The sequence below is a fragment of the Symphalangus syndactylus genome, chromosome 12, assembly GCF_028878055.3.
Source record: "Symphalangus syndactylus isolate Jambi chromosome 12, NHGRI_mSymSyn1-v2.1_pri, whole genome shotgun sequence".
Classification (NCBI taxonomy): domain Eukaryota; kingdom Metazoa; phylum Chordata; class Mammalia; order Primates; family Hylobatidae; genus Symphalangus; species Symphalangus syndactylus.
Window position 1 is genome coordinate 25,811,492 of NC_072441.2, and position 21,932 is coordinate 25,833,423.

A 21,932-nucleotide genomic window follows, 5' to 3' on the forward strand; every position below is an offset into this window, starting at 1 on the left:
TGTGGGAAGTCTGTGAAATCTGAGGGCACAGACAAGATTAAGGGTATTGCCTTTCCAAACAAGCACACCAGTTCAATCTCCTCAATGTAGCTGCTGTTTGGTTGAGAGAAAACAAAGAGGATAGTAAGTGAGGCATTGGAGCTATCAGCATTCAAAGCCCTTTCTACTTAAAAATCTTTCCCGGTTGGGCGCGGTGGCTCATGCCTGTAATCCCAGTACTTTGGGAAGCCAAGGTGGGAGGATCACGAGGTCAAGAGATCGAGACCACCCTGGCTAACATGGTGAAAACCCGTCTCTACTAAAAACATAAAAAATTAGCTGGGCATGGTGGCAGGTGCCTGTAGTCTCAGCTACTAGGGAGGCTGAGGCAGGAGAATGGCGTGAACCCAGGAGGCAGAGCTTGCAGTGAGCTGAGATCTCGCCACTGCACTCCAGCCTGGGTGACAGTGCAAGACTCTAGCTCAAACCAAAAACAAAAACAAAAGCAAAATAAAAAAACACAGAAACTTTCCCTAATGTTATTAACAAATTAAATTAACTGTATTGGAAGGCTACTAGGTTTTTAAGCAAATTGTTTTGTCAAAGAAACCAAAAGCCTTATTTACTATTACAGATGTTCAACCTTTAAAGAGAGTTCTGTGTCCCCAGTCTGCAGCAGTACAAAATGGGCCACGCAAGCTGCTCAGCCCCAGTGCTTTCTTGATATGTAGTCACGGAGCATAGTGTCCAAGAAACAACTTCCAGAGGACACAGACAAGAGCCACAGAGGACAAAGAACGTGAGAGTTCTTTGCAGAGCACAGAATGAGTGGCAGCCCATGGAGTTATCTAAGGAACATACTATACTGCTGGAAAAGTGAATCTTGACTCTTCCAACTGGCAGGATCTGATTATTGGTGTGTAAGTGGCTGCTGTATTTTTTTTTTTTTTCTCCTCTTCTCAGAATGAGAGTCCTATTGCAGTTTTCTGGTTCATATTCCACCATAGTATGTTGGGCTTGTGTATGACAGAAAAAAAAAAAAAAACAAAACTTGTTTTAACCCAAAGATCATCAGACAACATGTCACATTCAGGCTGATGAAGAAGAATGTGAATCACTCAGAGACTGTAGCCCCCAGTTATCTAGAATTTTGATGAAGAAACTATGTTTCTATCTTTGATAGGAATGAGTGTGTTCTATATGGACAAGGAAGGGCATGCCTAGATATTTGCATCACAAAGGGGTAGACTGTAGTAAAGATTACTGGTTTTCTTTTCCTATCTATCATATCCTTTTCCTATAATAAGAGAACCACAATTTTTGGCAAAGAATACTAGCGAAGAACAAAATTTCTAACTTCCCATGCAGCTAAGTGTGGCCATATAGGTAAAGGCCAGTGGGCCATAAGTGTAAGTGATGTCTACAGATTTGGGGAAGTATTTATAAAAGGAGGAGATGAGACGTTCTCCTTCCCTCTTTTCTTCTTCCTACAGTCTGAAGTATAGATTTGATGCTTTGAACTGAAGTGGCCACCTTGGACCAAAAAATAACCCCGGGAATGAATGTTATAAACTGGAACAAAAATCACAGAAGGGGCTATGTCCTTGATACAGTGATGCTATTCCAAGTGCTGAACTGTCTATTGCGGGCTTCCATGTGACAGAAAAATAAAGTTGTTTAAGTCATTGTTATTTTGGGTTTTGTCACTTGCCACTGTTTCTAATTCTAACTAACACAGATGCTTTAGAGAAGTTGTCTAGAAAGTTATTCACAGAATTGTAATTTTTTTTTGTCAGTTCTTTTCAAGTTTCAAAGGATTTTAATATTAATGAATAAAAAATGATAAATTAGTTCTTGGAATATTCCTGCCTTTTTGGTGGAGGGTCTCTAAGCACTTTAGCTCAATACAATTTTAATGGTGAAGTAAAATGTAGATGAAATAATTTGCTTTTGTTTCTAGACCTTTGTTTTAGACATTAAGATTTCAGAAGTTATTTTAAAGAAGTCATGCTATAATTTTATAGCTTTAAGGGATCACCTAGGAAGAAGCCTGCAACATGGCTGCAATCTTCAAAAAGCTGTCAACAACGTTGGAGGAGAAGCCAAGCCGCTCTGAAGTGAGAAATATAAACAGAAACCCAGATGACTATGTATCTCCTGGTCTTTTAGAAGGGGTTGGTTACAATCAATACACATAGTAGTGGCCATGAAAAACTGAAATCAATATTGGGTGATTTTTAATCTAGCTATATACATGCACATGCACTTTAAACAGTCATTTCAAAATGTTATAATAGGTTCTAGATTTTTTCTATTATCCATCTATGTGGTAATCAGACCAATTTCGAGTCTGAAAGTATCCTCTGTCTAAGCTTGTCTCTTTGCTGAACTCTCCTTTGTAAACAATGACAATAACAACAACAACATAACATAATATTTTCCAAAACTGTTAAAAGCTAGGCCTATCTCACGTTGAATTCAACTATTGTTAAATCACAAAAGATAATAATGTTGTCCTTTATGTTTGAAGATAATGATTCTGAATCACCATCAGCAGAATACTAGCTTGGAGCTATTTTTTTCCCAGTACTGATACACACTCTCTCTGAACTCCTGAAGTCATGATTATCTGTATCAAGATATAGCAGTGCATTACATTCTGCCTTTCCTTATTCTCTAATTGAGCCTAGACACTAAGTCTGATCTTACAGGAGCCATACTGAATAAAGGCTGCTATACTTCTTTCCTAATACTTCTCTTTTCTCACACCCATCAGTTAGTAAGGTATAATACACATAAACATTTATATTATACTTGCTGATTAACAGTGATGCTGGATTTGTGCTAAGCCATCTCAGGTCTCTCATCGGGCTCCTATTATAACCAATTTTAAGATGGTAGGCTGGGACTAGAGATATAAGTTATTAGAAGTGAAAGCAAAATAAAATTAAACAAAAAACTAACATACAAAGGAAAGTTCTTCTTTAGAGAACTTAATTCTTCATTGATCTGGGGCTGATGACAGTATATACTATGGCTAGTAATTCATTGGATAGAATAAACTGTAGCTGAATTGGTAAACTATCTTTATGGGGTGATTTCCAGGTCACTGAAATCAGTTTTAATATTTATTAATCAGCTGTTATCATGCCATTATCAATCAGGCAATTCTCTAATCAGAAGACAAGGTGTTATACATCTATATAGAAAAGTTCTTTATGGATTCACTCAGGGGCAAGACTATTTAACTGTATTACTTTACTCAGAGATGAAAGATTTTTCTCATAAATATCTTTGGAGGGCTTCTTGAAACATGCTGTGTAATTTGAAGGAAAGGGAGATTAGACCAAACAAATATGGTATGAATTAATGAATAGACTAACAGTGCACTAGAAAAAAGTTAGGGAAGGTTGTATTAGAAAAAGGTTAAATATTTCATTAAATAGCTCAGTACTTATTATCTTACTATTGGATCAGCTTAATAGATCAACAGTGAAGTAATTACTCTTCCTTTAAGAAAAAATTGGTACAAGTATATCTGATTTTCCAGAAATATATGAGAAGATAAATAAGTACATCGTCTGAGGAGTATCAAAAGTCGTAGAGAATTTAAGGTAGAGACTAACAGTAGGCTTCATCTTAGTAACTGGGATTATTTCACATGCATGATGACACATCTTATGAACCAAAGCATTACAGTATTCTAGTAATTACTGTTCATTTGTCACTCACATTTTAAAAGCTAGCAATAGTATATGAAAAGATGTTTTTGGCTCATATCATTTCTACTACATTTCCTTGCAAGTCCACTTTAGAAGCTAGCATCTGCCTTTCTTTTCACCCAGCTCTGTCCACTTTACCTGTAATTGTCCTCTGTGTTCCAGCCACATGGGATTTCTATTATTCACTTATATTAGTCATTCTTTCTATCACCCCTAAGAATTAATTACATTTTGTGATAATTGCTTGTGTTGCCAAACTCCTTTTCAAAATTGACAATCTCCAAAAGGTTGTGAATCAAGTTATTTTAGCTCAACTTTGTATTCCCAACACAGCATGAGACTAGGCATATAGATAATAAACTGAATAAGTGAAAAATGCTGAAGTTTTAAAATTATGACATTACTGGTTAATCTTACGTCCCAAGCATGCAGCCTACAAATGTATTTTCTTCCTTTAAATAGTTAAGAAGAATTGGAAAACAAAATAATACAACTACTTAAGATTTTTTTTTTTTTTTTTTTGTAGTGGAGAGGATGATATGAAAGGGAACTGATTCCACCTATTTCAAAGCAGTTTAACATATAGATTCCTCCTCCCCTGACTCTAGCCAGGTTAGAGGAAAGATAACAATGGATTTGGAACCTATTGTGATGTTAATGTGCGGCTTATTTGCCCTAATATATGAATGCTTTTTATGACCAGGTTATATGTTTTTCTCTCTGGCTTCATAGAATTAAGACATTGCAAAATAAGCATCCTCTGAGGTCTCATACCTTAGGAAAAAATGAATGATATTGCTTAAAATCTACTGTGGAGTGGGAATGAAGCATAGTAAGAGTCAATTGTAAGAAAGAATTGGTTTGTGTTGCAGCAAATTTAAACAAGAAATGTGGCATGCATGTGACAATATTTAGGTAGGCATGAGTTTGTCATAGAGACAAAATAAAATCCTAATTTTGTCAGAGGTCATTATATAGATTTGGAGATACAGAATAGAATCATCCTTACATCAAAATAAAGTGAAGAAAATTATAGAAATAATGGGGGGAGGGCATTGAAGTTATATAAGAGGGTAAAGAAAGGCCATAATGTATAAATCTCTACCAGGAGCCAGGCACTTTATGTCTATCTTATTTAATTCTTCCACCTCTATGTGAGCTAGGTGTTACTCCTTTAACTCCATTTTACAGATGGGCTAATTGAAGATAAGTGAGGTTATGTAATTTGTCTAGAGTCATGTAGGTTACATGGGGAGAAATTGTGTTCTCCTTTATAGCCATTCAGGTACATAGTGGCATGCTAAAGCTGGCTTATACTAGCTTATAAGGACAATTGAGAAAGTTTTAGAAATTCTGCGATTTATTTATTAAATACAGCCATCATTAAAATTAAATTCTATAAGCTTAGAATTAATAAATGATACTAAACACAAATGCAGTAACTATTCAAACCTCATTACCTCCAAATTACTTTACTACAGTTTACTATTATTTATAATCTTGAGGTTACTTGCATCCCTGTGTCTGTATTGCAGAAATATTATAAAATGGTGTGTGATATGGCACATCTCTTCCCAACTCTGCATTCAGTAACATCACTTGGTAGCTTGAAATCAGCCATGGTGGGAATGTTTATACCACGGACACCGGCAAATGGTCCAAGTTACGGGTTGATTTATTGCTTAGTTGATTGTTGAGACTTAAGAAAATGATGAAGTGAATGTTAATAGGGATTAAACATAATGTGTCATGTCTGTGGCCATTACATTAATGTCGACACAAAAAATTGGGGAAATTTTCTTGCAGTATTCCAAAACTATTCTCCGATTCAGCAAAAAAGTTGCACAGGTTATTTTCATCTAACTCGTTACCACAAAAATATCATGTCTTATTCAAGTCAGAATAATCCTTATAGGTAGAATACAGCTCCATGTGCAACATCATGCATGTCACATACATGGGTGATAATCATGGGCTGGTTACAGATACATGATTCTGCCAAAAATCAGTGAAAGAATCTGTGAGAAGCAACTGACTGTATGGAATTTACAATAAAGATAATTGCATATTTTCTTACTATTTGTAAGTCTCATTATACACATTCTTTTTTTTTTTTTTTAATTTGAGACCGGGTCTCACGCTGTCGTCCAGGCCGGAGTGCAGTGGCGTGTCCTTGGCTCACTGCAGCCTTGACCTCCTGGGCTAAAGTGATCCTCCCGCCTCTGCATTCCAAGTAGCTGGGATGACAGGTGTAGGCAACCACACCCAGCTAATTTTGTGTATTTTTTGTAGAGATGGGGTATTGCCATGTTGCCCAAGCTGGCCTTAAACTCCTGGGCTCAAGCAATCCACCTACATCAGCCTCACAGAATGCTGGGATTACAGGACCGAGGAACTATGCCCGACCTACACACATCCTTTACTTAGTTAAATATTTAACAATTCACCACTAAATGTATCATAGTGAAGCCACTAAAATACTACTTAGGAAGACTGAATAAAAATACTGAGACATTTTTGCAAGGTATACAATTGAATTTTTTTATAATTATGTAAAATAAACACATGGAGATGGTATGGTTATGTGAAAATGAAAGAAGTTTTGTGAGGAGGGTAGATAATGTACAACTGATATCAGTACAAAGGGAAAAACTATAGAAAATATAAGTGTTTAACAAAAGACTGTTATGACACAGAAAAGCATCTTGTAATGTTTCTTCATGCCAATCTTATAAAATATTTTGGAAAGAAAGGGAGGGATTTGTCATAGAATACAATCCTATACAGACCTACAGAGTATTATTTTGCTTCATAACCATATATGTATATTTTTAACTTTTGCCTCTAGAACTATAAAATGCAGTGTGTTTCTGGCCTTTCTCTCTATCTAATAGCAGCATATTATTTTGCCTTATTTTTTCTCATTAATTTTCATTTCCTCTAAATTTTAGTAAACATATGGAAGGAGCAGATCTCATCTTTTCGAAGTCAGAAGAGATTCTTTGGGGGAAACAAAGTTTTCTCAAATCAAAACAAATATGAAAACAAGGAAACAAAATATGCTTTGGGCAGCCAATTCTGTGACTAAGATAATATTTTTAAAAAGTAATCCTGCTTTTCCCCGGGAATGTGTGAGAAAATCTTTCTGCAAATTTCAAGCACAAGCAAGTTGCCTCCCAAATTGGCCATTTGCACCCCAGGGCTAAAGCTGAAAGCGCACAGAATTGCCTGAGTAATTCAATTGCAGGCAGAATCAATGCAAGTGTGAACGCTGCCCTGGTCAAAGGTTGGCCCTCAGGCTGCAACTTAAATCAATTTTGGGTAAGCTAAGTTTGATTACATTTTCAGTGATGAAGCTTTCAAAAGCAATTTCGGGCTTGCCTATTCAGAGGCTGTTTGGTTCCGTTCTGAATCTATACTCCTAGTTAGAGAAGCATCTATCTGTCTCTTTTGGTGATGATTAAGTCCTGGAGTTGAGGAGAAATAAGAGGAAGAAAATAAGAGGAAGGGATACAGAAAGTAAAAATAAATAAATAATAGCAGGTGAGAGCCTATCACTAATGTGAGTCAGTAACTTAAAAAAAAAACTTTAAAAAATATATGACAATCACAACAATAAGACAAAGAAAAGAATTAAGGAGGATGGTAACCAGGAAATGAAAATAATAAATGGAAGATTTATGATGGTGATATGTGGCAGCCTAAGATTATTTTAGCATGTGAGGCTCATTCTTTCAGGTGTTGCTGGCAGGAAGAATGTTCGAGAAATACAGGTGGTTCTGCAGAATGAAGCAAAATGGGTGTAAGAAAGGATGTCAAATACGGCCTCCAACAGGCACATGTTAGCCTGAGAGAAATAAACCCCTTCAATTTATCCTTTTCCAGCAGAGTCAAGCCTGCAGAGTTGATGTGCATCTATCGCTTATGCAAGTCTTCCTAAAAAATGTGTTTACTTAATGTTAGTCAGTTTGATTATAGTTATTATCTACAGTTTGTATGCATATCATAAACTACAGTGCCCCCAAGGAGTTATAATTTTTTTTGAGAAAATACAAATTTCCCTATAGTTATGGTCACTAATTCTTAGAGCAAATACTATTATTCTGCCAGTTTTAGGAAAATATATATGTTGTTACTCTTGTCTTAGAAAGTATTTTAGAAAACCTGGAATTCATTCTAAGTGGACTGATTAGTGACTTTAATGGTTCTTCAGCAAGAATTATGATCTGCCTCACTAATTAAGCAGCTCCACATATGCACTAATTGGATTGACTCAAAGAAAGGAACTGAAGATTATGCAACTATCTAAAAAACACATTTGAGAGCTAGGAAATTGAAGTTGCTTCATTTCTTTAAAACTGCTGAAAGAGAAGTCTTGCTTAAAAATAAGCTAAAATTTGGAAAATCCAACCTACTATAAATGGCTGGCCAGAGCATAGGTGAAATAACATTTCCATGCAAGCAAGTCTGGCTTGGTTTATTCAAATCTTATTTAACTATATACTGGGTGGATAGTTAATTTGTATCTCTGCAGAGAAATCCCAATTGAATTACATTTATAAAGAAAGGAAATCCAGTCCACACTGAATAGACACATTCAATGAAGACATGCCATTTTCAGTCTTTTCCCTAGCAGTTTTATGGATACTAAAACTGAATTTACAGTGCTTTGGAGAAAGAGTGGCCCATTGGAATATTATTGCTTTCACAGTTAATTCCTCCTCTTTTTACCTTTATCTGGAACATCAGAATGGCAAAAAAAGAGCCAATTTCAATTTACTTTTTCGTTTAGTGGAATACCCTTGTAACTATGTTTCACTCTGACTAAAGAGAAATAGGAAGTTTAATCCCAACGATACTCAGAACTTCATAATAATCATTTTGTTCACACATATTCCTGGATCTTTTATTACGGGTCACATTTCCATTTTCAGAGAAAGAAATCACAGCACAGAAGTGAAGGTGATAGAGTGGCTCAGACTTTGCCACCTTATTACGTGCTCAAACCATTGGATCCCACTTTAGATGGAGTCACAGTTACAGGGAACACAGTGCACGCTGGGTAAGTATGCTCCAAGAAAGTTCTCAGAAGTGCTGGGAAAGAAATATCTCACAGGACCTCCAAAAGGCTTTGTAAAGGAAAAGATCAGGAAAGGCATACTGAAGAAAGACTCTGTTAATCTGTTTTCTTTTGACTGGAAATGTTGGCACGTTTTCATTTTTACAAAGTCCTAATAGTCACAAACCCATATACTCAAGTCACATTTTGGCCTAATTAGTTATAGGATTAGAGCCGTGTGAAATAAAAGCAAGCAAGAATGTCTATTCTAGTGCCTTTTTCGTAGGTTACTGGCCAAGATTGTTACAACTGTGAACATAAAGGAAATTTCTCTGGAGAGTAAAATTCTGTGTAGAGATGACAAAATGATTAGGCCAGCAGTGCTCTTGAGCTAAGTTTTATGGAAACTCACTACAGAGACAAGCACATTAAAATGCATTTTTTGTCAAATAAAAATAATTTTGAGTTCAATAACAAAAATATACAGAAGGTGAAAATATTGGTAGCACTTCTTTGTTAAGGAGTAAGTTTAACTAAAAAATATCAATACATACATACTACTATCTTTTAAACATGCATAGATTTCTTAGGACCTGAAAACATTACAGCTGAAAGGTAACATGGAGACTAGTTAGTCTAGTCTCTTCATATTATAAATTGGTATGCTCAGGCCAGGCAGTTAATTGCTATGGAGCTCTCCAATTTAAGGCCAGTTCGACTCCAAGGGTAGGGCTTCTAATAAAATTTTGTAATTAAATTGGAAACTCTAATTTATTTTTCTATGTCTTTTTGGTACCTAATCCTCATAAGCAAGCCACATTTCAAGGCTGATCAATGACAACACCAAATACCAAAGCTTCCTTTCCCTTCCAAATTTACTGACCCTTTGTCAACTGTGGGAAATGTGTGTGCTGTACCAGTAGCTTGAAGATGCCACTGTCAAATTGCCTCTTAACCTGGGAGAAACACATCAGTAGAGTAATTAATCTTGTACAACCTCTCCATCTTTTTTTTTTTTTTTTAACTTATTACAAGTGAATGCTTACGTGCATGGCTGATTTAATTAATAATTCTAATAAAAAGGACAATATCATAATGATATATATAGTGCATTAATAAATGAATCAAAGGACCACTGCTGCTCATTTGTCTATCCAGTGAAATAAAGTTACACAGTCATTCAGGTTATATAGATCTGTGCTTGCCTGTGTTTACCCTTCAACATTTGAATTATACATGAGAAGGACAGAAAAGGAAACTAGCATTTAATAGGCACTTGTTTTAGACTAGTAGTGTATTGGCCATTTTGCATGTCCTCTCATTTAATCTTCACAATAATCCTATAAAAATAATTTCTTTTCCCCTATTTTATAGGTCAGGTGACTAAAGTATCCACAATCCTTCATGAAGGATTATAGTTTTAACTCAGATCTGCTCGATTCAAAGTTTTTGGTGTTCCACCTGTGTAGTGGGACAAGCACTGGAACAAGGGTAGTAAAAACGAAATTCTAGCCCTAGTTATGTTGCTTGACTTTGGTCTCTGACTCATCCTATTTGGGTTTCAGTTTCCTCCCCTATAAAGTGAAAACACTGGCTTAGACAAGAAGTTTTCAGAACAAATTATTTGGAACTGTATGACATCTTGAGAGGCTTCAAGGCCGCTATGTAATGTGATGGGTAGGAAAATAAGATTTGTCTCCAACTTAACCAAACCAACTCCAGTTTTATCTTTGTTATACATTAAGAGTTTGCATAGGTTTTATTTGGAGGAATAAAGGGTTCCATTGCTTAAGAAAGCTGGAGGAAAATTGACTATGTAAAATCTGAGACATCTTCTAGCTCCAATTTCTGTCAATTGACAAACGTAACTAAAGCTCCGCTAACTGATATGTGGTTTTCACTAGAGGCAATTTGGTGACCTGGAGCACCATAAACTTCAACAGTCATTCTGACTGCTTCAGCCTGCTGGGTATCGTCTCTCCCATATGCCACTCAATGACCATTTGGTGTCTCTCTTCTTGAAAACACATACACGTTCCAGGTATGAGATTGGGGAGGTAAAATATTCTCTTGCTTTACACATACTCCACTTCAGCAAATGTGTATACTTTCATGATTTCTGTGCTGATTATGTCTGTGTGTGTTATTTTTGTTTGGTAGAGAACGATTCGATAGGCCTGTGTAGCTGGATCAAATTCTACCTACAACTGCAAACCTAGTTTTTGTCAAATATTTGTTACTAGAGCACCCAGGAAAGCCTTCTCATTAACATCTCAAAGCTGCAAGGATAAAGCAGGTTGTCTCACACAGCACTCTGTCTTCAATAATCACCAAGTCTAAATTTATTACTGCCTCTTTCAGCCAAAATGAAAACCCTATCTCCTTTAAGTTGCAAGAGGACAGATAAATTTCTATCTAAAATATGAGTCATTCACATCTGTGGTATCACCTTTCAGGGTTCATTATAATAGGCAAAAGTAACAGAGCCCAGACAGTTGCTTACTGGCATGTGGGAACATCTGAAGCAAGCAGAGAGCTGAAATATTACTTGCAAGGACATAGCCAGTTTCATATTCAACCAATCAGTTGAAAGGTACTGTTCGCTTGCATCGGTTGAATCTAACCAGGGAAAACTGCTACATTACTCTCACTCTTACTTTCTCCAGTAGACCTCAGTAGACTCTTCCATTTCCTTTTGGATACTAGCTACTGACTTCTTTTATATCTGAAAAGAAGAGATGCCCATCACCTTAAACAGGCTGGGAAGAAATTTTCTCTGATATGAAAGGAGACATTCCAGAAAGTTAAAAAGCCCTGACTGCATAAAGCATTTAAAATTGGGACTTCATTTTTGTCTCCACAGGGCTGCTAAGGCAGGGAAAAGACAGTTTTGATCGGTCCTTTGAATGTGTTATGTGTAATATTTCTGAGACAAATGCTTTGTTACTTTGACTAAATGCATACACGAGTACACACACACATGAACACACACACACATATGCACACACACACACACAGAGATATCCCTATAGCATCATTAGGACCTGTAGAACCTATATTACAGTAAAGGATTTGACACTATATTTTTAGGAACACCTGAGATGGGAGTTTAGCATCCACACATCATAGCAATATTATCATAACCTATTTTGGGACTCTAAGCTATGAGTCTTTATCATAGTGAGACCCAATTTGTACCAAATATTTCCATGTATTAGGTCTCAGGAGAAGGTTGTATTAAACTAAGGCTGTGTAAATTCTAAGCACTTTGCTTATGTAGCTTTCTTCCATCTTAATTAATTCTCCTATTTCCCTTTAGATGGCAAGTCTTTGAATATGCGTCTTATAATAAATATTTGTACTTTTGCGGAAGTGAGAAACAAAGCATGTAAAACATGTTTTACTTATAGAAATGACTACTGATTACTGAATTCCCACTTAAGTGATAGTGTACATTTGATGAATTGAACCCATAGATGGCAGGATGGGACCACTCAGTTCATAGTCTTTAAAGAACAGACGTGGAAGAAACATTTTTTTAGTTGCTCGTGTTCAGGAAGCAAAAAACGCACTGAAAAATAACAAATATCTTTGAATCTCCAATTATTTATTTAATTAGAATTTTGCTATGAATAGTTGGCATACTGTCATCCATTATAAATTTTGTTAAAGCACTTCTTTCCTGAGGGCTAATATACAGTGATCTGCAGAATATTCTTTCTGTCTTTCCCACTCTTCCCTTCCAATTTTGTACTTTTTACAACATAGAAATCTTTCCAGAATTTTTGGACAGAGAATCTAGAGGATGAGGGATCTTCATTGTATACTAGCTTTCCTGTAGTTTTTCCACCATAAATTTTGCTTTCTCTTTATTTTAGAAAACATACATTTTTATCTTAAGTAATTTAAAGTAATTCTATTGATGAAATTACTAAAACCTCTACTTAAAATTACAGGTTCTCTTACAATTACTGCCTAAAGCCTACAGGCCATGGAAGATAAAGGGGTTTAAGGTGTCTTCATGTTAAATCAAAACTTTTGCTTATTTCCCTCGCACCCAAAGAAGATGTGAGAAAGAGGCAAACAAGCTGAAAATGATGGAGACTTGCAGAAAAACAGAAAACATTGCAAGTTCACTATAGTATAGTTCATCAAATGCTAGGGTGTTGTATCTTTGCAGGTCAGGGAGCTGCTGATATACACACAGCCATTGGGCCTATTAATCAGAAAGGAATCCTAATCAGACCAGCAGCTAGACATCAAGGCATAACATCAGCCTTGTCTTCTTCTTTTCATAGCCTAACCTCTCAAAAGAGTTTATTATCCATGTTTCTAGTTCCTCATCTATTTATTTAACCTTAATCCACAGAAATCTGGCTTCTACTCTCAGTTTTACACAGAAACTGCTGTGGCAAAGGTCGCCAGTAACTAACTGCCCAACTGTCAGAGACAGTGGTTGATTTTCAGATGTTCCCTGAGTAGACGTAGCACGGGACAGTGCTGACTCTACATTCTTCCCCAAATGGGCTGCTCTCACAGCTTTCACAGCACCCCACAGTGCTGACCCTCCTCAGGCATCTCCATCCACATTGAATTTGCTTGCTTCTGCAGGATGCTTCTCTTCCTAGGCTCATTCCTTGATGCTAATTTTACTTGGATTTCTGTCCTTTGTAATCTGCTCAGTCTACATGGCTTCTATGAGAAGTCTCATTTACTCTCATGGCTGAAACTACCACCTCCATTCTGATAACTTTAAATCTATGCCTCCATTCTGGACTTTATACCCAGCTACCTATTAGACATTGCCTCAAACTAAAAATATCTAGAAATGACCTAATTTTTTCTTTTAATTTCTACCTCCTCCCAAAATCTAAAAGCCTTAATTCTTCTCTTATGCACTTATTCTGGCTAATTTCATGCAAACTAAACATTAGGAGTTATCCAGATCCTTGCAACTCCCTTCCTTTTCTTGCCAGATTTGGTCATTAATGGCTATCTCCCAATTAGCTCTCAATTCTCTCACCTCTGCTATTCTTTTTGGTGTTATTACTATTATCGTTATTTTGCCTTTAGTATTAAAAGTTTAATATCTGGGTTTAGCAGTCCGCAATGCCTAAGAGTGTCTTTTGGAAACCAAATCTGTTTGTATCATTCCCTTGTTAAAATCCTTCTGTAACTCTCCAAAACCAGGATACAGCCAAAACTCATTTCAAGTCTCTCATCCTCATCCCTGCCAACTTGTCTACCCTCATCTCTCAATATTCTCCTTCTAACTTTTATTCTGGCCATATTAAAGTACTACAGTGTCTTCAAGTGTATGGAATTGTTTCCTACTGCCATGTCTCTGCATGAGTGGTTCAACACTAGAGTGCTTGCCTCTCTCTTGCTTCCATCACCATTCCCACACCCACGCTCAACCTAATCACCTTTACCTCAAGGAGCGTTTCCTCTGTATTTTTCCCTGAGTCCTTGAGACTGAGTGAGTTGATCATTCTCTTATTTGTGTCACTATACTTCGTGTACATGATTGTTGTTGAATGAGCTCCTGCAAAGTTCTGCCCCCGAAAATGAGACAGTCATTGCTAAGATGATGTTTTGAGTTGTACCTTAGCTATAATTCAGATAGTGGTATTGGCTACTCTAGATGAAAGTTCTTGCACGAACCTTGAGACTACAAAGAGCACCTTCTCTGCCCCATTATGGTACCACTGACCTTGTTGCATTATCGTTGCCTGCTTGCCTGATTCTCACGTCTCACTCATCTGAGAACTCCTTCAGGATGGGGTTCCAGGCCTACTAACCCTTTTCTTTCCAACATCTAGTGCCGTGCTTTGCCGGGTGTAGGCATTGTAGATAAAGCTTAGAATCTGAAGCCAGATTGTCAGGGTTTAAAGTGTTGCTTTGTCACTAACCATTTGGCTTCAGCCACATTTATAGTCTCTAAGTTTCCTTTTCTAGAAGAGGAGAATTACAGAATCTAGCTCTTTGGATTTTGTGAGAATTAAATGAACAAGTTTATAGAAAAAATAAGAATAGAGTCTACTTCAGAGTAAGCTAACAATGTGCTATTTGTAATTACAGTCATAATCCTTGTATCTGTAGAGGTTACAAGTACAAATTCTACAGCTAAAACTCATTCACTCATTTATTTATTCATTAATCCATCCATTCATTTGCTCAATGTTTAATTCATTTATTCACTAAAGATTTACTAATTGCTTATTAAATAGCAGGCACTGTGCTTGGTGATATGGGAAATAAAATAACTAATCAGACATTGATCCTGTCTTCTTAAAGAACTTATAATTTGATGGAGAGATGGAATATATATAAAAATAACTATAAGACCAAATAAAAATGCTTAGTGCAGTAAGAGCTTCAGATGAGGTCATACAAGGGGTTCTGAATATATGGACATTTTTCCAAACTCCCAGGGCTATGTTCATAATTACAGATGAGATTTTCACATTTGCCTTTATTAACAAATTAATCAAATTGTACGTAGTTAATAGCACCTCAGCATACAGCAAGTCAGTGGCAGAGAGAGATGATGAGCGTCTCTTCTGAAAGCACTACATTTAGAAGCCTTTTCAGCACTATATTATTTCCAGACATTTGTGTTAAGATTGCCAGAGTAAAACAAATGTTTACACAAGTGGCATTTGTTCCTAATTTTTCACATTCATTAATGTTTCAGTTTTGAAAATCAGAATGTAATTTAGAAATTTAAACAGCAAAACTTAATACATTATTAAGCCTTACATTTTTCTTTACTTTGCCATGTCAATTCATTTATTCTTTCAAGTGCTTGAATATTTAAACCATTTAAAATATTAATAATATACCAAAGAAGTATCAATATTTACATTAAATTGGAATTCACACTGCTGTATAATATTTTCAATGGTTTATATTATTCATAATTTCACTAAATAAATCATCCTCATGGAAGGAACTTAAGCAAGCATATTATACTATAACTATCGCATGGCAAGCAATGTTTTTCTTTCAAATTGAGTACTAAAGGATATTAGGCTGGGATAATAAAAGATGTAATATAAACTGATATATTTTATTTCACATCAGAGTTCTTAAATTATGGTAATGTAAAGCTCATAAATCATGGAAACTTATCACAGTATATTTTTAAGTTGTAGGAACATCATATATCCCATCCCCATTTCTGCAAAATGGAAATGATACTTATGATGAACTATACAATATTTGCATTTTTCAGAGATAGCTTACTGTAACAGGACCATAAGACAAATATACATTTGTCGAGTTACTATAAAATATTAACTATAAGAGATAAGGATAATTCAGATAACTCTGTGGCACTGAAAAGACAGTATACTCTCTCTAGTCTTCTTTGAGCATTTTGAGAAGCATTTGATTTCAAAATTAAGAATATTTTGTGGCTGCAACAATTTGTTGGTTACGCAGCTTCTAAACAGCAGTAAAATTAATTATAGGAGGAAACATTCATGGAGGTTTCTATCCTTTTACCCGATCCTTGTGTTTGTGCTTCTTCATTAATTTTTAGTCCTTAGGAAGTAAGATACATTAGAAATGTAGTATTTATTTGAATAAAATCTTAAGTTTTATTTTAAAATACAATTTTGAGTAAAAATATTATCTATATGGATAAAATATTTTGTCCACGATCATTTACTTACTGTTTCATTTTTTGTATGGCTTGTGAAATTCTGGCTACCCCAAGATGAATGTTTTATGAAAACCAACCAAGAGTAAATTCAAGCCATGTTAATCTATACTTCAAGAATATGGAATACATTTAAAAACCAACAAAATCTCACCAAATCTACTGACTTCAGCCAAAAGACACTTTTTCAGTTAGCCCTATTATTTATGTATTTTTTCCTTTCTCAGCTCTAACACATTTTTTTTAAACACATGTAGACTTCTACAGGGATTATAAAATCCTTGGACAACTATATGATTTGGGGGCAAAGTTTCCATGTGTAAGGAATGTGTGACGTGTAAGGAATGTGTGACGTATAAGGAATGTGTCACATCAGGTTGAGTTTTAAAATGAACGTACTCCATTCTTAGGTTTTATCTCTACTGATGGATAGGGGCCCAGAGGCCCCTGGAAGCATTTTGGTACCATTGCATTACTTACGGCTAAGAGGCAGGCTCGCATTGGTTGTGCCTAGCTTGTTGGCAGCCACACAAGTATAATTGCCGAAGTGCTCCTGTGTCACATTGGTAACAGTGAGGATGGATCTTGTGCTAAAATTTTGAATAATAATTCCTTGTTGGCCATTGAAGAGCCTAGAAGACAAAATAAGCTCTAGGTAAATATGTATTGTGAATACCAGTTTCATTTTTATCTTAGCTGGGGTTGTCATGGCAACCCATAGACAATTCAACCACGCTGATGTTAGCATATAATGTGATAGTGGTGCAATTTACATTTCACTTACATTAGTAGATTTGGGGGAGGTGAGGTTACATGTCAGCTGTAGATTGTTCCTGTGGGATTATTTGTGCTATATAACAAACTGAGCTTGGATAGCTACATGTCCTATTTAGGCACTGTTACATATTTTAGAAAATAAAACATACCATACCAATAATATCTCATCTATTAAAGTCAGGAAGGAGTTTAAGGGAAATAAATATAAAGATTCCACTGAAAGTACAAACTGATGGTTTCTAGGTAAGCTGGCTGGAGTACGTCTGGGTCATTTCAGATATTATTAAATAACTCCCTTGAAAGTTAACCCTACAACTGTGATAGGATGGTTCTGAGTCCAGAGTCAACACCACTTTACTCTTGTACAACCCAGACAGATAACGTCCATTAAACCTAGAAAGAGACAGCCATATAGTATTGGAGATAGCATTTAAAGTTGAGTCCCATCACTGCCATATTTCAGGAATGTGCCTGGGAAAGACTTTAAAACTCTCTGGGCTTCAGTATGGGATTCGGCTATACCCAAATTCACACTAATTGTCCAACAGTCTCTGGATTTACCACCAGAGGCCCTCACTCTGAAACAGGCTGGCATGGCTTCACCATTTTCAATGCATGTTGTACCTACTTCTGCTTCACCTTTTTTCTAAATCTGTAACCCATCTCTTGTACCTTCTATTTCTGCTAGTCAGATTCTTCCTTCCTCATTTAGGTCTAACCTAAGACTTATCTCTCTTTTTCTAATTTATCTTAAAGGGCTCTTATCTCTCTCTCTCTGTATGTTTCTTTTGTACTATTCTCTCTAGCAGTTTCCATATACACAGTCTTTTCAAAGCAAATACATTGAATTGTTTTAAATTCCTCAAAAGGAAAGGCTAAATGGAGATGATTTCTGATATTTGAATCCTACAAAGCACTTAATATATACATAATAAGTAGTACAAAGGTCAATGGTATTCAGGTGGTGTTCCCCCAACATAGGCATTGGTAAGCCCACTTCAGTCGCCTCTTCAAAAATTATCTCTTTAAATATAAATTTTCCTACAATGAGTATGTCAACTTGATACTAACTTCTCCACAATGTACCCCAAGTTTATTGCAAAGGAGATGCACTGATCACAGCATAGGCTATGTAAACTGATAGTCCAAATGGCATGGTAGTTTTTTGTCTTTAATGTGTTCAAGTTTTTGTATTTTTTTAATTATGAAGATGCCAATAAATGGCAACCCCTGAGAGTTCAATTTGAACTCCTTTGCATTATACTATGTGGCTTGCACCTGAATTTAGATGAAATATACTGTAGTTAAATGCAGATTAAAATGAGCAGTCATACTTGATTACTCTGGGAATTACTTATGTTTCATGTAATAGCTGAATCTGGCTTACCCCAAATGCAAACTTTAATCAGATTAATAAAACTGTGAGTTAAATAAACATTGAACACACTTTAGCTTGAGCAATAAATTTAATGATCTCCAACTCTGACATAAGATAATAGGGCATAAAATATCATGGATATGGCAGCTTTTATTCTTCTGTCTCATATTTTTAGCCTAGAAACATTTATGCTAAATTCCCCTAGTTGTTATTACATATTTTTCTGCATCACATTAACAACTTCATTTTTAACTGATCAGTATAGATGCTGTGTAAAAAACCAGTTTCATTGCCTTGCAAGTTTCAGCATTATGACTGAAATCAATTTGCCCGCATCTTTGTTATAGACACACTCTCCAGAGGACTCAGAAACTCCCTAGACTACTAAATCCCTGTTGTGCCCCATCGACCAAAAGTAGGACTATTCACCTGCTGACGAGTTGAGAGAGCAACTAACCAGGGCCTTCAACTGGCTAGACCCAGGGGAGATACTTGAGGAAGTGAATTCAGACACTCCATGGCACTATATGCTTATGTTTCTTATGGCTGTCTTTCTGGGTGAATTAGCTTCCAGTTCCCTGCCCTTAAATGTATCTGAAGGCACAGCCACAGATGTTGCTGAATCATGTAGCGCATCCATACTCTGTATGTGTGGGCCCATTTTGGGCCTCTGGCCAGCAGTACCGTGTGCATCCTTACCAGAGTGGAGCATTAGTGCTCCAACCCCTGCTACTCGGATCAGCCAGGCAGGTTATTACGGCCAATAAAGGAGCAAACTACGTTCCCTAAGGGAATTTTCTTCCCTCTCGGGAAAGCTACTTTTCTGAAATTACTAGAGAAATCTAAAGCTTACTTTCTTCTGTAGTTGTGTGTTTTAGAAGTGCTGACTCCTCAAACATCACGTAAGAACCTATCTCTATCTGGTATATGGCTGGAAGAAGGACTTTGCAAAGCTGACTTTGTGGGAGAGTGACTTCTGATATGGTGTATATGTCTAGAGAATGTACTTTTGTGATTTTCCAGCAGAGTTCTGGGGTATGAAGACAGGCTTTCTCAATTATTCAGATCAATTCTGAAAATATTCATTAAATTGCTACAAAGATGAGCTCTATGCTGGCTGAGTGACTAGGGACAGGACTGGGAACCCGTGATCTCTGCCCTTGAGAAGGTCAGAGCCAAGGAGAAGAATCCAGCACATACACAGGGGTTTACAACATAAGGGTATTTTGGTCACTGTGGGGACCTTGTTAATATGAACATAACTCCCCTTAATTACTGGATATATAAATTTGAGCCACAGCTAGAAGCTCCAGCGTATATGACCCTAATGTGATTCACTCCTTGACTAAAACCAAATAATGATAAAAGAGCTCTCTAATTGATGATGTTTTTCTTTACAAAATTGATTTATTCTAATATGATTGTCTATAACTTTATTTCTGTAAAAAGAATCATTCTTATATTGACTTAGATTATACAATGAAATATGCTTTCTTATAGCCCTTGCTGAACCCCGCCCCTCCCTGCCAAAAAAAAAAAAAGTAGAAACAAATTCTGCAGAGCTCGGAGTTAAATATGGCATCCATTTCTTCAGCATAGATCGGTACTATATGGTGCCTACTTGGAAATACCTGGTCATTTTTCTTCATTGCGGTTTTATCATAGGGAATATAGTTATAAGATCCTTCTACTTCTGTGGACCCTGCTGTCCTCTATCCTCTGACACCAATAGAAGTTTGCTCCACATTGAGAACCATAACTCTCACTCCTCTTCTCCCTTCTGGCTTTTGCCAATGCCTCATAAATCTGTGAACCGCAGGCTATTTGCTTTGCTAGCCAAGGCTGTCAGCTCATAAGTGACACAGCCCAACCCACCAACTAGTTCTGAATTAGAATAGTCCCCTATATTTTCCAGTGTCAGTAAGAAGTAGCACATGGAAAGCCCACTGGTAACTAGGGATACTTATATTTCTGACTCACAAAATGGACACAAACTTTACAATCATAACCTCGCTCCAGGCAGCAGCTATCTGGGATGACCAGAAGAGCCTGCAGCAACATCACCCCAAAAAACTGGCTACATAACCATCAGCACTGATTGTTAAGATTGCAAAATTATTAAGAAATGGAGCAGCCACACTGGACCTCATTCATTTTATATATAAATCCAGCCTTAATCCACATTTTAAGACTATTGTTCACTATCTGTCTTTCCAGGTCAGGAATAACAACAGATATCTCTAGAGAAACCAACTTGCAGATGAAAACAGCCTCAGAAAGGCGTCATTCCTAATGTAGGAAATATATATTAAGAAGTATAAGACAACATTTTAAATATTAGAATAACTTGGAATAAGAGTGAGGGAGGCATTCTCAAATAATGATAAATCTTTTATCAGACTGGAATTATGAGAGAACATGATAATGACATACCATTTTATATGAGTGGGCAGATTAATATGGTCTTATTAATCAATCTTTGGTATTCGATGATGGGGGAAGTTAACCCTTGAATCATAACAGTCTTATTTACAAAGACAAGAAATATTAATGTCAGCAATGGATTGTAGGCTTGTAGAATTCCAAGATGTTGTGTGAACTAAAGATACAGCTCAAATTAAAACAAAAGAGAAAGACTGAGAAAAAGTCGTGAGTGATGGTAGAACTCTTACATGGACTTAACAAAAATGAGGTTTTATTTGGTTATCAAATTATGATTAAATGCCTTCTATGCTGAAAGAGAGTTAGGAACTATAGAGGAAAACTACGGCATAGTTATTATCTCAAGGACCGTAATTCTACCTGAAAATCTGAAGATGACATTAAGATAGCATACAGGGCCCTTCCACAACACATCTCATAATGCCTCTCTCAAGGATGGAGTTTTATTTATATATATATACATATATATATGTCTCTTTCTCTCTCTCTCTCTCTCTCTCTGTGTGTGTGTGTGTGTGTGTGTGTGTAGGCTGTGAATCAGACTGTATTTCTAGTCTTTTCAATGTGACCAGGAATGCTTTATGTATGTGGGACATTTTATCTGTTCTCAATACATTTATGACTGAAGTAATCTTTTTCTTTTTTTTTTTTTTGAGACGGAGTCTCCCTCTGTCACCCAGGCTCGAGTGCAGTGGCACGATCTCGGCTCACTGCAAGCTGCGCCTCCCGGGTTCACGCCATTCTCCTGCCTCAGCCTCCGGAGTAGCTGGGACTACAGGCACCCGCCACCACGCCCGGCTAATTTTTTGTATTTTTAGTAGAGACGGGGTTTCACTGTGGTCTCGATCTCCTGACCTCGTGATCCACCCGCCTCGGCCTCCCAAAGTGCTGGGATTACAAGCGTGAGCC

At 36.5% G+C, this 21,932-nt stretch overlaps 1 protein-coding gene across 4 annotated transcripts in view; it reads right to left on the reverse strand.

Moving 5' to 3' along the window:
• NEGR1 (neuronal growth regulator 1) overlaps positions 1-21,932 on the reverse strand; it is a 911,215-nt gene that overhangs the window by 181,845 nt on the left and 707,438 nt on the right. For all 4 annotated transcript variants that reach the window (XM_063624045.1, XM_063624046.1, XM_063624044.1 and 1 more), the window contains one exon: positions 16,907-17,058. In XM_063624045.1, the coding sequence (XP_063480115.1) occupies positions 16,907-17,058 (152 nt within the window). The remainder of the gene's footprint in view (positions 1-16,906; positions 17,059-21,932) is intronic.